Genomic DNA, 16,985 nt, shown 5'->3' with positions numbered 1-16,985 from the left:
CGGTTTCGCGGCACTGAGTTCCGAAGGGCTCCGGAGTCTGTAGGGCTTGAAATGCTGAAAGCAGCTATCGACATAAGAGCCTCGAATCACGGCAGGGCTCTCTCATGCTGAGCTCCACGAGAGTTGTGAACTCGCTCGACTTCGCCCGAAGCTCGAACGCCGAGCAACTCAAGTGTCTGAACTGAAAGGCATGGATGTGGATCGGTTGATTCGAGTCGTGCCTCGGTTATTTCCCCCTTCACTCAGGGTCATCGCTGACCCCTCCGCGAGCACTGGTTCTTTGAAATCGCAATGATTTTCCTGCGAGATGCGGCTCTCAAACTATCGACGGGTTGCCAGATCGGCTCCCTTGAACGGTGCGCTCGATTCACTTCGAGGCACCATCGAACAAGTGCGATGTCACACATTGGCTGTTCCAATTTACTGAGTTCCAGCTCGACGGGCCTTGTCGTCGGAGCAAGCAAGTTCTTCCGGTCCTGAAGACTCCCATCACCGCAGATCGTGGCCGAAAGGATGACTTCAGGATTCCGAGCAGAATACACGGCACCAGAATGACATCTAGGTAGAGAAGAGAACCCTTCACTAGGCCTCTGAGCTCGATCGCAGGGTTTGGAACACAGCGCACCAAAACAGAAATCAGTGGCCCAACACTTTTTTTCTCCCTTTCGCATCGGAGCCCTGAACCACTGATATAATTGTACAACATACAAATGATTCTATCACTGTCTGTCTGTCTGTCAATCAATGAATCAATCGATCTATTCATATTTTACTCCATCTCACCAAGAAGCATCTATCGAGTGCGGAAAATATATTTACCCACAGTATGACATGCTATACGACTAGAAGGACTTCTTTAGTCAAAATCCAAAACAAAACAAAATAAAAAAACGCGAAAAATCTCGTGCAAGCGATCGAACCAGTTTCGGAACGACGATCGGACGGACGGACAGACGAACGGACGAACGATTCGCCTGGTCGACCGCAATGAGCACACTTCTGCAGCACTGACACTATTCTATCTCTTCTTTGACTTTCACTCAACACCTTATTACCATCCTTCAATCATCGCTACGACAACTGATGCGAGAAAGGAACCTAGTCAGTCGGTCGACGATTATCGAGCCAATCGGGAGCGAACAACTCCGGTCGACAGCTGGTGCATATTTCGCGATAGCCGGACCGGGAACGAAACCATTTCGACTCACGTGCCTTTCCCGACTCACCTGGTCCCCGCCTGTGGCCTCCATCTTCGAGATGGTGTACGATTCCTGCTGCAATCCTAGAGAATTACTCACAACAGCGAGCGTACTCTACAGATTACAGCATGGAGAGACGCTTCGAGAAAAGCTGGAAAAAACGAAAGCTTTGGGTGAAACACGACTGTAATATCGGGAATTCCTCGGGTGTCCTGATTTCGGACTGCTTGATGTTGGATTTTGTGCCTCCGGAGGCTGTTAATGTCTCTGTACCCACCGCCACGATATGCTCATCATTTCCGAATGACGATGTAATCTAACTTCTTCGGCTCAATGCTATACCTACCTCTCATTCACCGAGCTTTTCTCTGTAAATCTGTCTATCAGTCGGCAGTCAGTCAGTCACTCAACTACTAGCTTTCACGGTGTAGACGCGACAACCGCAAAGGATTCCGCTCGAGTAGAAAACGACATTTGGAACTCTTGAAACTAGCAGCGAGCTCCCTCCTATCCGGGACGACACGCTGCTCCGCCAGGAGCTCTAAGTGATGGCACATCCATCGCCTCTCGAGTGGTCTGCGCGGCGCGAATAGGGGATTTTGTCGAGTATAGCTCACCCTTATCCGAGTTTCTATGATTTTCCACAGCGTTTATTTAGCTCCAAGACTGATATTGTCAGTGACGAAGTTGAGCACACCAAAGCATCGGGTCGTGCGTAGCTCTCAATTGAGACGGAGAGAAATGATGCTCAAACACGCGTGTCGCTTACCGACATCAACGGTTCAACCCTCCCATTGCATGATAAGGGGAATGTGAATCCAGGAGTTGGTGGGATTCGCTGCCTGCTAAGAGCCCTCTAGAGCACACAAATGTTCCATGTGGGTCCTCGAGTCGAACCGGACCGGCTCAATAGGACAGAATCCACGAGCATGAGGAGGGTCCGAACACGAATTTAGCCCCTTTCAAAGTCAAATCCTAGACGTTTTGTCTGGCCTTCGAACTGAAAATGGTGTTACCTAGGAGCCCGTTGCTGTGCATTTTAGAAAATGTCTACTGCGACAAGTAGAGCACGCATAAAAGCACGGACTCCTCTCGCATGTTTCGTCTACCTTAGATATCTCAAGTCACCCTTTGTACATCTTATTCGCGGGGCTCTTCCGCCGCCTGCAATCGCCAGAGAGAGTGATTCATGCGTGACTGATGGATGAATGGATAGATGAATGAATATGGTTCTGGAATCTGATCGACGAGTGTCTCAAAGAGACCAAATCAAGACTCTGCCGTTAGCTTTGCGTGTTTAGGTAGTCGTTTACACGTGCTTGAACTAGAGCGGTGCACGCTGTCTCAAATAAGGGGAGAACTGAGAAGGCCAGCTGTGGAGAACAGTGGTCCAGGATTCTGTCGTTCCTTGAACTTCTATTGATAGGACGTCTGAACCGCTCGTTTTACCACGGGGTAGGTAAGTGTTTTCGGGTTGGTTGCCCTCCATGGAAATAGGCTTTCATTAGCTCGATATACTCCATTACGATCATTCAAATCGCCACCTTTACACTAGCGATTCGATCGGGTGTCTCGAAAACGAATTATGGTACTCAACAGAGAGCAGAGACCACCGATAACACGACACCGCAAACATTACAATTGAGCGTGAGTTAGCCCGAGAATCGAGATTCGATTCCATTATCCGATTGTTCATGAGCTTCTTTGTTAAACCGTGACACCTCGATCGACAGACTAATGTTGACATCAATCGAGAGCTTGTGGTGGAAACATGAGGAATAAACAATTACTATAGTTAAGATTCTTATTATCCTACGATGACTATTATAACCCCATTATTGTTCTACAAGTCATTATCCAAACCAACCTAGTCAGATGAATGCGATCGGTACGTATACTTTCACCTTCAATGAGATCGAGACACACACTAGGTAAAGGAGCTGCACGATTCGAATCTTCTGGATTATTGTTTGAGGATGAGTACCACCATCGAGAGGAGAGACGATTGCTGGTTTATAGGAGAGACAGATTTCGAAGAACTTACGTTCTCGAGAACACTTGGTGATTCTCCACCCGCCTCCTGCTTCGGCGGTCCATTCTTTAGAATTTCAGAGACCACCAATCAAGCATCGAGTGACTCCTCACTCGGAATGCAGTCGCTGGTTCTGATAATATGGCTGGCTCTCGATATCCGAGAGCTGTTCAGTCGATCGGTCGTAGGTCGTAACTCTTATCATTGAGAGAGAGTGCAAGTCAGACAGCGGAACACCAGCCGAACATCCAAGCAAAGATCGATAAGTTCAGATACTCATCGAGTCCTGTTGAGATGGGGATTGAACTTTTCCAAGCGTCGCTGACAATGTAGATTTGAATTCGCGTCGTGACCTGACAACTGACAAACCTCTCCTTGCTAGCTCGAAGCAATGTCGATAAGAATAGACTTAAAAAATTATTATTCAACCTTCGTCGCTCAAGTCAGACACGTGTGAGGATCTTACTGATATCGAGCAATCCCCGCGATTTCGACGCCATGCACGACGATCCTCCATGTGTTGGATCCAAGATTTGATGTTAGTCCTTGGACTGCAACTCGGGGGTCAGTGGCAACGTCCCTTGGGCCCGGGACCGAAAATCTTTTCCATCTATCCGGCCCTGGTCTCTATGAGAGTCTGGGCGCAAAATTGAATTTTTCGGGGAAGCGTTCTTTGAGCGATCGTTTGCACTTGACGAACGTACTCGATGAACTTATGCGTTCGACCCGTTGTCTTGGGGATTTTCTCGTGGAGCGAAATCCCAGGATTCGAGACTGATATCCGCAGTTTGTGGTATAATGGGATGTGGCTCACGATCCCATTGATCCACTTGCAACCACGGAATTCTAGTGTCTGGTCCTGATTCTGACGGGGTTGAATTTTGCGTGCGACCTCAGGAAGCCCGATCACAACTGACGCTTGTTTTTACGTGGTACTGACGGTTGAGAGTTGAGAGTATCTGCCAACCACCACAGATGAGTGACATGGATGACTGATCAACGAATCAAGTGAGTGAGTATTCTACTATACTATATTTTATAATGGTTGCAAATATATTTGAGAGCGATACGAGCTGAAGGAAAGCAAGATGAGGCATAAGCGAATTTAGGCTCGAGCTTCGGTCGTGGTTGTATCCGCTGGACATAGTCAATGATCTATTAGACCACCATTTTTGTTTATAAATAACTACAGATAAGTGGGGTCATTCAAGGATACTGCGATTCATGAATTGATCCGATGACTGATAGAGCGATGATTGCCATCGAGGATAGTGTGAATACGAGGATAGTTGTTCATGCTACCAGATAAGAACTGACTACCTTCACAAGGCTGCAAGGTTCTATTATCTTACAATTTGTAGAAATTCCTTACGGGTTTCTCGTTCCGCGAATGAAGAGGAAACCTCGCTTCCCTGATGGTCTTAAGAGACGGATGCAAGATGGAAATGAGGCCTCGTTGCCCTTAGAATCTGTAAGAATTTCGCTCCTCCCTACTTCGACGTGAGTGAGTCATCGGATTCGTCAACAAGAAAGAGGAGCTTCGGCTCGCTGCGATGTCTGAGAGAAGCGGAGGAACGAAGGATGAGTTCAAGTCATTCGGACGATCATCGATGGAATTCCTCCGCTGAGAGCCGTGACCGACTTCTGTTCTCTCTGACGAAGTGAAAAGACATAACGAAGATACCAAGTGCGTTTGACGTCGTTCACGAATAAAGGGTTGCTTCTGATAAGAGATATGGCTCAGAATGCGGATAAGCAAGAGAGACAGATATGAAAGATTTGACGATGGCGAGAAAAAGGAATATAGAAGCGCCCGGCAGCAGTTGGAATTTGTGGCCAATATTTTTGGAATCGACCTCTGTCACGATTGACTGGCAAACATACTAGATAATTACCGATGTAAGTACGACAGGAGGGGGTCAAGATTCATCTCTCAGCAAAAGCCGTCGGACAGAACATCCCCCTGAAGGAGGGTGACTATGATCCTCTGAACTAGAGGAATCCTGACGTGCAATAAGTGGGGTAGGAGGCATAGGAGAAAAGGAAAACCATCTGTATGAGCAGAAATCGATTGCGCAATCTCAAGCTGATCTATAGCTGCGATTTCGTGGAGTAAAATCGTAGACAGCGGGCAAAAAGAGCATAGGAAGAGAGCGCGATCGAGGAGAGAGAGTCAGAGTTACGGAGATATATATGAAATGTCTATGATGGTGGCAAGATGTCTGTAATCTACATTCTTGATGATCTTGTTCAATAAATTCTACTAATATTCGATTCAAATATATTCTGTTCATTATCGCCCCCGGGAGCTGACGCATATCCAGGCGTACGAGGCGAGGAATTCCAAACCCTGAATCTCATTGGTATAAGATTATTAGGCGACCCGAGGCGATATGATTTCTGGAAGCTACGCAGCTCCCAGTTCTCTCAATAATCTACATCCTCAAGCCTCGATGGTATACCCATTGGGAGGGTTTATTAGCATGGGCAATTCTCTTGTACGCCGAAAAATTTACGATCATTTCGAATGGATCGCTGAGCCTCAATACGTTTTCGCCATAGAGTGGGAACTGCTCGCGCGAGGTTGCGTTGGAAGAACCGGCTGGCTGGACGTCCTGCGAGAAGCCGGCGGGGTGTAGTCGATCGGCGGTTCTTCTTTGTAGAGTTCCAGCTTGTCGTTGCCCGCCCGAGGAAAATACCTGGTGGGTGCAATGTCGGAGGAAATTCATTGGGGATAGAAGGAACGCGACAATCAGGTATGTACGCCGCGAGAATCAAGACATCACTCACCGACGTATGTTACACATCATGTAGAGGAACAAGACTCCAACGAAAGCGATGATTGTGAACAGAAGGAACTGAAGGAACAAGTGAATTCCATAGCTTTTCCACCATGGGTCCGGTATTTCTGGCCCGAATATCGGATCGATATAATCCGGCGGCGGGAAAATTCCCGGGAAAAATTTGTGCAGCAAGCCTATCATTGGTCGAACGCTCCGCTACGGACTATGTTCGAAGCTCCAGCAGAAGGGGAATCGGACTCTCTCGCAGAGGAATTCCTGTACTTCAGTACCCCTCCTGCCGGGATCGAGCTTCCCCGAGCGGATCCGGAATTCTTGATTCCTCGTCAGAAAGGGATCACTTTTCCGGAGATTCAAAGTTCCCCGGGAAGGAGCGGAGCGCAATCTCTCCACGCGCGGATGGGACGACGGCACAAACACCACAATTTTCAGACTTGAGAACGGTGAACTGTGGGACAGACGGGGTCTGAGCTGCGCTTCTAAGCCGGGCGAACGGAGGCGACATCGAACGAGACAATACTCGTGAGTTAGGTGAGCGGACTAGTTTAGGCAAATGCCGGATGATCGGCGTCGCCAATGGGGAATGCGATGCCGAGTGCGAACCGTAACGCCGGAGCGAAGTGTGCCAGGTGAAGGTTAGGTTGAGTCATGGTGGAGCCGCTCGTGTAACAAAGCGCACGGTTGCCGAAACCGAACGTTAAGTAGGTCGTTGTTCCCAGAACAGTAGCTTTTGTGGTCAGTATTATCTAGCCCAGTGGTATCCGAATCTTTCCGCCCGCGGAGCTCAGGCCAGCCGCGGCAAGTTGTCTGAATAACACAGACCCAGCTGATGGACAGGGCCAAGTCATGAGCCCATTGCTCGTTACACCGAGATGAGTCGTCGTGGATCGCGGCACGACCCTCTGAAAACCGAACGAGCTCCGAGGAATGAAGAAAGACCGAAGAGTCATGAGTCTCATCGCCTCAGCGCGCCGATCACCGCGCTGGCAATGGGTCGGATAGACGGTGAGATCCTCGTGAGGGAAAACCCGGGGTGAGGAATCCGGTCCCGCATGTCCTATGGGGAGCTAGTCGGAAGAAATGCCCCGGATCGTTGCAAGCGCTAGAGGTCAGGCCTAGAGAAAAGTCTCTTCGTATTTCATCTCTCGGTGGGACTATCATTCGGGAAAAATTTCAGCAAAATCGGTGGGGGGCAGTTCGTAATGTTCCCTCGTGAGCTGTCGCTGAAGGTCGGGATTCCCCGCCGCGAGGCTCCAATGATGGAACCTCAGCACTCGCGTCTCGCAAAGCAATTTCGTCCCGACAACATAAGGAGATATTTCCCATGATTCATTGATGCTTCCCGAAGTCAGAGAGAGTGAATCCAGCCGAGTCGTACTCAACACGGCTCGATCATTCGAGTCACGCGCCTATGAATCGCTGGCATCGGCGCTACATCACGACCATAAACCACGAAAAAGCCATGACTCCGAATGTGACAATGATGTTGGCCATATTCCATAATGTTGTCGCTGCTTCTAGCGACCTCCCACAAGAGCAGTCCTCGCCCGGAGAGGACTGGGTGAGCAGCGCGGCTCTCCTCTTGCAGTCGTCAGTCGCAGCAGCCGACAAGGAGCAAAACACGGTATACGCATCATCCGAAGTGGTCTGGTTCTTGGACGAGTACGCTCCCCGCCTGGTATTGAAGAGTACCCGCCCGCTTCTCCGTGAGTGACACTTGTCCGAGGAGTGATTCGGATCCGCTCGGAACAATGTTATTCTTCAAGCTCGATCTTGCTCCCGTTGAGACTTCCGATCGTGTACCGTCGCGAATTGTTTTTCTGACGGGCGGTAGCTGTCAGAATTAAGTTGCTGATCTCTAACAACCGGCGCTCTGTCATCTATGTCCAGGCTGAATCGATTAGCGTGGGTTTTCTCAGAAGTTCTCGTCACGTTTTTGACGCTGAAACTTCCTTTCAAGGACAACTCAGGGTACATGGAGCCTGAGTTTCCCTCCACTCTGGAGGGGTTCGGATACCGATTCAATGACAGAGGGCGACTCCGGAGCATACAGACTGGAAAACCGTTTGAATTTGCTGTCAGCACGGATGCCGTTTACAATCAGCGACGCTACGAAGCGCTCGGTGAGAAACTTTCGATTGCCTACACGGAGATTGAAACACACGTTTTCTATCGAGAGGAACGCCGAGAGGACTCATGCTGATCTGGCGCCATCCATATCAAGTTTGTCCAACCGTCAGAAAACGGGAGGAACAGAAATTCATGATCTAGAGTCCTCAACTGATTTCTCCTATAAATTGCAAGAATGGTGGAGGCAAGCGATTCATGAACGTCTCCACGTGTAGGATTGTGTTGCACAGGTTCGGACCCGATGTCAAAGCTTGGAATTCAATGGAGTAGGAAATAGAGCTCTACCGCAGCGGACGCTGCGCGATTGACAGTTTTCACCTGAATATTCATTCGTTGCTCGACTTTCGTTACGTTCAAAGCAGCGGCTCTGTCAGCCCACGCGACCCCTGTTTGAGAGTCCATTGTCCAGCTAAGGCTCGACCGCAAGCTCGCTCAACGGACGTAATTGACTAAGCGCCATCGTTCGGTGTGTGTTTTTAGTGGTTCGCTCAGTCGGTCATTCGATCGGTCATCGCGTAGACCGAGAATGAGACCAGAAAGTTTTGGCGTTGATCCCAACGACATAAAGATCCTCAGGATGATTTCCGATCGAGACGGCGATTCTTTTGCAGGGGATTGATTCTTACTCATCGGCTCGGGCTTTAGGACTCGACTCTCACCCATCCTTCCTCGACGACGGGATTCGACTTATTCATCTGTTCGCTCTCTTTGCAGGACAAGTGCTAGACCAATATGTGTACGATCTCCTGCTGAAAGAGGGTCTCGAGCAGGTGAACATTCCCGTGGATCATAAAGGCGACGCTCCATCGACATTCATCTTCCAGTCACATGACGCGCTCAGCAACACACAGAAACTTCTGATCATAATCCATGGATCAGGTGTCGTTCGCGCGGGCCAGTGGGCACGGAGACTCATCATCGGCGACTCCCTGCAAAGAGGTACGTAGTGCCCTGAAATCTAATATGTTTCCGCTACTGCATCTCCTGTGCATTTCGATCACTTTAAATCACTATGGACTCTTCCGTGCGGATCAGATCTCACTCGAAGGGCCGAGCCCCCCCCCATACATAGCCTGGAATAAATTTCGATCGATGTCAAATCACGCATCTCTTCCCCCAGGAACCCAGATCGGCTATATAAGACGGGCTATCGCATTAGGATATGGAGTTCTGGTGCTCAATCCGAATGATAACTCGAGGGATGGGGTGCCGATCCGGAGTAGCAGTTCACCCGAAGAGCACGCGCTCCACGTTTGGGATGAGATCGTGTCAAAAGCAGTGGCGAGACACGTAGCCATTGTCGCTCACTCTTATGGGGGTGTCGTCACGATGAACCTCCTGGCGTCTCGGCCCGAAGCCATTAACAGGTGGGCTCTTGCGCGCTGTCATTTGGCTCTGCTGGCTTCAAAATAGAAAAATATACCTCTCTGTATACGTCCCTTGCGCGCTATTGCACTTCAATTTTCGACTCGTCCCGCATTTATAGCATTTTTCGGGGCGTTTCCGAGCTTCTTACCTTTCTCACGTGCTCCGATGAAGTGGATGAGAATGACGCCTGGTCAATGAAACAAGTCATTAATTTTCATATTCCTGCATATTTCGCTCTTTCTTGTGTATAAGACGCGCAGCCTTACCAATGAGTTCTCGGTTGCTCCGTTCCCACTATCGAAATTTCTATTCCATCCGGAATATCGAATGCTGGTCTTTCCCGATGATTCATCATGACGACATGGATGACGCCACTTTGCTGATAGAGAAGGCTGATCTTTTCAGTCGGGGGTGACGCATCGGATTACCCTCACATCTAGCCTGCAATGCGGCTCATACTGATTTCCTCATCGATAATGCTCTGTGGTGTTGCCGGATAGCTTCGAAGGCTACATTTTCTTTACTCCGAGTCTGATTTTCCTCTTCTTTCCCCACAGACGTTTGACCCGTGGGAATCAGTCTCCCCGAAATTCGCCATTTAGGGATTCTCCTGTCCTCCCGAGCTCATTCTCAGAGGCGACCGATCCTGATATCGATTTTGCCCTCTAACATACAACATCTCTTTATTTCTCAGGATAATGGCCATAGCCTTCACCGATTCCGTGCACTTCCCGCCGCCAGCTTCTATATTGAATGATGTCCGAGAAATTGCGAAAAATTGGCGTATTAGCGACCGTCCGCTGGATTCGCTCTTGACACAGCAACCGAATGATATCGCCTCGGTTTCCGCAGGGACGACTGAGCATACGCTCACCTCATGGATGGCATTTGCGTCGGTTTTCGACTTTCTCGAAGATATGTACATGAAGACAATAGCTTTAGAAGGCAGTAGTTGATTGCGAGCTTTACCTGGCTCATGTGCGATCGATGGGGACGGTGCACCATCTCTACCGCTCGAGGGCGCTGATCCACGTGGAATGAATGTGTACGACGGATAATTCTCCTATCAAGTCGAGAGACGGAGTGTACGTCCGGAACTCATTTACGAGGGTGGACTCTTGTCGAACTCTCGAAGCGTCCCTCATGTTTTTGTAAATGATGGCGAAATTGTTGAGACGTTGATGAGTTTTCAGATGTTAAGGAACGATTGTATAAAGACGCACTTTTTTCAATGTGACTCTGAATCGAACCCTCATGGAATCTTCTGTCGGAATTCCTCTTTCCTTTCCACGATGGCTGGAGTTTTCTTCACGGAGAAGGCTTTTTCCTGGTTCCAGCGTCTCTCCGGTTACGCGTAGACCGGGAAGTTGTGTGGATTTCCCGAAGAGCTTTGGATTAAGGAAGCGCTCGTCCTTCGATACACAGCCACATTATGCAGGTCCCAGCCCCCTCAGGTCATTCTTCGGGACCCACGCGACGCGAATACACTCGCGGAGGATCAAGGAACAAGGATGACTAATTCAGCCTCCTAATTATCGAGGGGGCGCTCGGACATGCAGTCAGCACTCCGTAGAACGAAGCCTTCTAGGACGGAGAACGCGGGCATCGGAGCTCGGTCCGTCTTGTCGAATAGAAATCCCCCTACTGAGCCGGCGACAGCCGCCGAAATTGAAATCTTTCCTCGAAGGTAGTACGTCCGCGCTCAGCGAGAACCGAATTTTACCTTCCGCAGCTCCAGAACAGAACCGAAATCGGGGTCGATTCCGAAGCTGGATCCGAGCATCGATGAACCTAGTCCCACCGATGATCCTATACTTCAGGCTTCCACGGCTATCGTGCACCTCCAGGAAGTGATAGGCGCCGCTCCAGAGATAGGGTTTACGATCGAAATTGTCGGTTCAACGCTCAGTTCATACGATGTTTCCCTGATCTCAAGAGATGTCGGGACTACGACACATTCCGGAGATGGGCTGTGTTTTCCCTGGAGTTCGTAGAGGTACAGAATTACGTTGCGATTCGCGGCGAGCGTGGCGTGCGCTAAAAAAAACATGGAATCCTGTGATGTACCCTCCATCAGCTGATAAGCGGTCATTTTTCCCCTATGGGCTCCATCTCCAGAGACATCAATCATGATCCGTAAAGTTCCTTTGCGTATTTAAATCGTAGCGCCCGTCGAGAAATCTGCGGACCTCAATGTTTCCCTCTCCATTTATCTTGATGACTGTCTTCTGCTCTGAGGTCCTGCGTCAGCTTCCATGTTATCCTTCCTTTCGATATTGATAAGAATGGCTGAGTACGTTCGGGAGGGCAATGAGGACCAACAAGCGATTCGACTTATCGATTAATATTTGCTTTATTTACTCCAACGAAATGACCTTGCCAAATCAAGTCTTTCTAACATAAGTCACGTGACGTCGAGATCAGGACCTTGTCTCCTCATAGTCCCTCTCGGCTTGCGAGGCTCTCATTTGCGAGCAGACTTGACCCATTCTTTACTCTCCATCATTTTATTCACTCCATTGCTCTGTTTACTTAATGTTCTCCTTTGTGAAGTTGTTCTCTCTACTACCTCAGACAACGAGATTAACATAAAATCACTTGAACGACATTGACGCACGCTCGATCGGCCGGAACGTCGTTCTCATTTTTTGAATGAAATCGTTCCCATGATCACATGAAAGTGAACTACTATTCCTACCGGTAGACGAGGGATAGCGGGCTGATCGACCAGAAGGTGGCCAGCCGATCGAGCGGTCGGCGGCTCGGTAGCAGGTGGAGGTAGAATTCGCTCGCAACACTCCGGGTAAGCCGACCGTGCAACAGGGCCGCGTCGGGCACGCGAACGAGTTCTTCATCATGAGTCAGACAGCCAGCCGATGGATCCGTCAATTAATCGAGAGCGGGAACGAAAGCGCGAATTTTTCAAGAACAGAAAAGGAACAGCAGCATATCCAGGAAACCCGCTACTTTCCGGAGAGGTCTACCGCCAACGTCGACGACCCGCAGACAATGGCGGTAGGTAAGGGGAAAGCTAATGGACATTCATGTCGAAGTTCATCATCGCCCCTAAAGCCTATTACCACTCGATTCACATGGACGACGATCATTGGTTCCATTTAGTTGCTCATTTACGGGAAATTGGCGATGTGATTTGGTTGTTGGTGATATATTGTGTGTCTATTCGACCGTATATTTCCAGAATGCGTACGGTTGGGTGTCTGTATGTGTTCATGTGTGTGAGAGAGTCGGTCAAGCTCCTGTCTTTCTCCTACAGTCTGTGCTAGACGTAGTGTATCCGCAAACCTCACACAGGGCTGGCTGACTATATCCGAGTCTTCCTGCTTCCAGTAGCTGACCTCCCAGTAGTTGATCGGTGTAAATCGCAGATTCAATGCTTCTTTTACTTACAGAGTTCCCCCCGTCGGCTATTGTTGAATTATCCCAATGAGACAAACTCGAACCAATAGCGACAGCTCCCGGGGCCACAGTCGCTTCTGCTGCTGCCCTCGTCGCAGTGGAGCCGATGGAGGTGCTGGGTAGTTGCAACTGCGGTGTCACGTTAGCAGGCACGCAGACAGCTGCATTGGCGGAAACCTGCTCAGTTGAGGGAAGTCATGGCTTCGTTGGCGAAGAAGCGCACATCGATATCGCTGTCTTGCGTTAAACGTTCGAGGACGGGCTTGATTTGACCCTGAACGGTGGCTTTATCGACGACCGAACACAGTTTATGAAGCGACTTCGCGACGTTGAATCGCACGTTCGGCACTCCGTCCTGGGCCATGTTGAGAACCGTGGGCAGCAGGTGCGTTGAGGTCAATTCGGGACCGCACGCTTCAGCCAAAACGTTGATGCAGAACAGACAAGTCATCCGGTGTAAGTAGTTCTGGTCGCGGCACATTGAAACCACCTTGGGAACTATCGTCGTCGCTGCCCACTCCTTGCCGAATTTCTCCACAAGCTTCATGAGGTTGATCGTGGCGGCCTCGCGGATGGCAAACACATGATCAACCAACCACGTCATGCAGAGTGGGTTGAGTTTCTCGTCGAAGAACTCGACACCCAATTGACCGGCGAGCAGAGGCATATACTCGATGATAGCCAGGCGAACGCGCCACTTCGAATCTTCGGCCAGCTCGACGATGGCCGGCAGAAGTGAAGTTGACAGCTGCTGGATTCCAATGACGCTGTTGACGCACTGGATGTTCGAGATGATGTTGAGACGGACGTCGGAGCATTCGTCCTTCAGCTGAGTGAGGAATAGCGGAAGAAGGTGCTCGATGGTGTTGTCTTTGCCGAGGATCGGCGAGAGGCCCATGATCACTCCGGCGACGGCCGTCTTCACGTGTTGGTTCGTATCGATCACCAGCTCCTTGACGCAGGGCAGGATCGAGGTCATGATGACCTGCTCCTGGATTTCGGGGGAGAGGTTCTGAGCGAAGTCTTTTATGCGTTGCGCGGCGGCTGTCCTCACCTCGGCTTCACAATCTTTCAGCAGGCTCTGGAACGCGGGGACAAGATGTTCTCTTGCAAGCGCGGGACCGACGGCTTTTTGCAAATCGGTGAATCTCTCAGCCACCATGTAACGCACACGCCAGCTCTTGTCTTCGCTGGCGGCCTTCAGGGTAGACATTACGAGGTTGGATACATCTTCCTGCGACAAGAGTGGAGCAATGGACACGCATGCTTCGACCGCGAGCAGCCTCACGGAGTCTTGGTCGTCTTGGGCCAGGTACGCCCACATGGGAATGATGTCTTGCTTGAGGAACTCAGCTTCGATTACCTTGGCGACTTCGCCGAGTTTACCGGCGGCGGCTCTCCGCACCATCGGGGTATCGTCCTGACAGAGATTGCGAAAACTGTCCCGGAGCTCTTGTTTCACCGTTGTCGACACTCTTTCGTAGCAAACGGAGAACAGGCCGCAGGCTGAGGTTCGGGAGGTGAACCAGTCCCCGGTCGCGAGACGTTTCACCAGCGGGACGAAGAAATTTTCAAGATCGGTAGCGCTGTGCTGCTGCGATAACGCTCGGAGCGAATCGACGGCTTTGTCCCTGACCACGGTCTCCTCAACGGTGGCCAAAGATTCCAAAGGTAGCAAGAGACAGTGGGCAAACTCTGCTCCTCCCACGAGCGGGGTGAACTGGCCGAGCTGTTCGGCGAGAGCGAGAAGAACCTCGTCCTCATCGTAGATGGTGTCCGTCAGGAATGGAATCAGTTCCGATCGAGTTCGCTCGACGCCTAACGCCAATGCGATCGTAGAGAGGCGGCGGATGCTGTTCAACCGAAGCTGCACGTCCTCGTTACGGAGTTCGTCGATAAGCACAGCGATCGGGTAGAGCGAGTCATCGCTCGTACTATCGCTCGCTGCCATCTTCCAGCTGTTTATCGTTAAACCAAGTTCGATCGATCGATGGCTTACTGCAATCCGAATAGCGATCCAAAAACGGACTCTTTCACACACAACTTAAAAATGCTGCCGAAAACCACGAATGATGTAATGATCTTTGCTTAATGTTGACACGGACGCTGCGCGCGCAGGTCGGATGAGAGCCCGGCTTGTTTCGAATTCTTCCATTTCTAACATCTATTAATGGAGTCTCGCAGCGAGGCAGTGTCGTGAGTAAGAAGGGAGGGGGGGGGGAGGCGACAGATTTCATGGCGTGTGGGGGGACTTCTTGAGACGGGGCGTCATTCTCTAGATCCGCGCAGGGCGCCACTTCGTCACGTCACGCCGCTGCTGAGAGGTCCCACTGGAATTGAGGGAGGACGGGAACCATTCAGATGTCATGAATCATGAATGAATCGAGACGAATGAGGGTCTATACCGAATTTATCCGCGATTGGGAACACTTCAGAGCCTGAGCGGCAACTTACTCGATTCCAAGCGACTCAGCGGCATTCTCCCGGTGAGGGGTTATCGACTCACGAAAGGAGAAGGTCATCAGCTCCACTGATCCAGGGAGCTCTCACTGGCCTTCAGCCTGCGAACTCCCGCGACGAAATACTCTGCTCATCGCTGAGAAAACTTTTATTCGACACTCTTCCCCCACGTCTCGGCGTCATAGTACTACGTCTACAGTATTTCCTAGTTACATACATCGCTCTTTTCAGAGCTTCGCAGGAGCATCGGGATGGGGACCCAACCAAGGCTTCCCGGCATCGTGCGCGAGAAGCAGTAGTCTGTCTTGTCCGAAATAGGTCTCTCTCCGACCGTTGATTGTTGCGACGATTGTAGGCGAGCCGAAAGCGCTGAGCTGCAGAGCTTCCCCCGTGTTTTTCCTGAGAAGAGTTTTCACCGGTTCGCTGTCAAGCGCTTGCAGGCAGTCTGACACTACATCTCGCGGCAATTCAGCCGCCGCTGCCACTTTGGGTAAGCATTCCAGTGACATTATTTCTTTCTGCTCGCCGAAAAAGCGTCGGAAGAAATGCCTACCAGAGGAAGAGGGAAACGATCAATGATACTCCCGTGGGAGATCGATAATAGGATCAGTAGGTACAATGTGAAATCTGAGTGAGAAAAAATTGAATCTAGCTTCCCCCACCTGGACACCGTTTCGAGATATTCTGGTCGGTAGAGATCGATCGCACAGAGGAATCGTTGAGCATGGAGCGTGTTCCTCGACAGAACCCACTGCACGTAGTCTCTGTGTAGACCGAAAGGTATGTTGTAGTACTTCGACAGACGGTGGAGGTCCTTCGCGCAATATATCCCCTTGTTGAGTACCTTGATAGAAATCTAGAATGGTTCAGCGCCTCTCGACCGAATCTCATGCTGATAGAGAATAGGACCGGAAATCAATGTCCGGGAATGAATCGAACCGAATCGGCGGAAAATTACGTACGACAGCAGGGCTCTTGTTTCCACTTTCTCTCATGAGACCGGATAGTAGGAAGGGCCTCAGCTTGAGCTCCATGTCCCATGCCTGGCGGTAACGGCACAGTGCTTCGAATGCGAAGTAAGTGTAGGGAGAAACCACATCGTAGAATAATTCTACGACGAACCGCTGTCCAGTCATGGTGGCAAGGAGGATTCGCTCCGACTCCGAAGTCCACGCGTAGGTCCAAAAACTCTAGGTGAAGAGCACGTTCGGATCTACGTTTCGGAACATTCTCACTTTTTCGTTCTGCCACGAGCGGTGGAAAACTTCGTCAGTGATGTGGCGGATCCCATGAATAATTCCTGATTCTCAAGACGATGGCAGATACGCTCTCGATGAGCAGATACGTTCTTCCTCTTCATCGACAGGGGGACCCCGGAGATGGATGCATCCAGATCTTTCGGAGGGATCCTTCCAGTCAAAAGTATTTTTGTGTTTACATCAGTGACCTCCTCTCCTGACCACTGAGAGAGGTCTCGCCCTCTTGTCCTCTTGTCAACGTTCTGAATCGAGCACACCATCGTAGAGTAAGCGGAAGGGCTCCCTGGTGGCGGAAAATCAAATAGGAAAGTTGGGCGAG

At 50.3% G+C, this 16,985-nt stretch overlaps 3 protein-coding genes across 3 annotated transcripts; 1 reads left to right on the top strand and 2 right to left on the bottom strand.

Moving 5' to 3' along the window:
- The first annotated feature begins 7,737 nt into the window (after window positions 1-7,737).
- LOC100907352 (cotranscriptional regulator FAM172A) lies at window positions 7,738-10,774 on the top strand. The gene is made up of 4 exons (XM_003738732.1): window positions 7,738-8,155; window positions 8,877-9,101; window positions 9,283-9,529; window positions 10,225-10,774. The coding sequence occupies exons 1-4, from the start codon at window positions 7,915-7,917 to the stop codon at window positions 10,484-10,486; spliced, it is 975 nt and encodes a 324-aa protein (XP_003738780.1). The 5' UTR covers window positions 7,738-7,914; the 3' UTR covers window positions 10,487-10,774.
- Window positions 10,775-11,873: 1,099 nt separating this feature from the next.
- Pp2A-29B (Protein phosphatase PP2A regulatory subunit A) lies at window positions 11,874-15,027 on the bottom strand. The gene has a single exon (XM_003738731.2). The coding sequence runs from the start codon at window positions 14,896-14,898 to the stop codon at window positions 13,129-13,131; it is 1,770 nt and encodes a 589-aa protein (XP_003738779.1). The 5' UTR covers window positions 14,899-15,027; the 3' UTR covers window positions 11,874-13,128.
- Window positions 15,028-15,550: 523 nt separating this feature from the next.
- LOC100899773 (glutathione S-transferase kappa 1) lies at window positions 15,551-16,815 on the bottom strand. The gene is made up of 3 exons (XM_003738759.3): window positions 16,370-16,815; window positions 16,070-16,251; window positions 15,551-15,956 (listed from the first exon to the last, which is right to left on the bottom strand). Exons 1-3 carry the CDS (start codon window positions 16,541-16,543, stop codon window positions 15,635-15,637), a joined length of 678 nt encoding a protein of 225 aa, XP_003738807.1. The 5' UTR covers window positions 16,544-16,815; the 3' UTR covers window positions 15,551-15,634.
- Between the last annotated feature and the right edge of the window lie 170 nt (window positions 16,816-16,985).

Source organism: Galendromus occidentalis, unplaced genomic scaffold, assembly GCF_000255335.2.
Source record: "Galendromus occidentalis unplaced genomic scaffold, Mocc_1.1 scf7180000076319, whole genome shotgun sequence".
Taxonomy (NCBI): Eukaryota; Metazoa; Arthropoda; class Arachnida; order Mesostigmata; family Phytoseiidae; genus Galendromus; species Galendromus occidentalis.
This window is presented reverse-complemented; position numbering and strand designations above follow the sequence as displayed.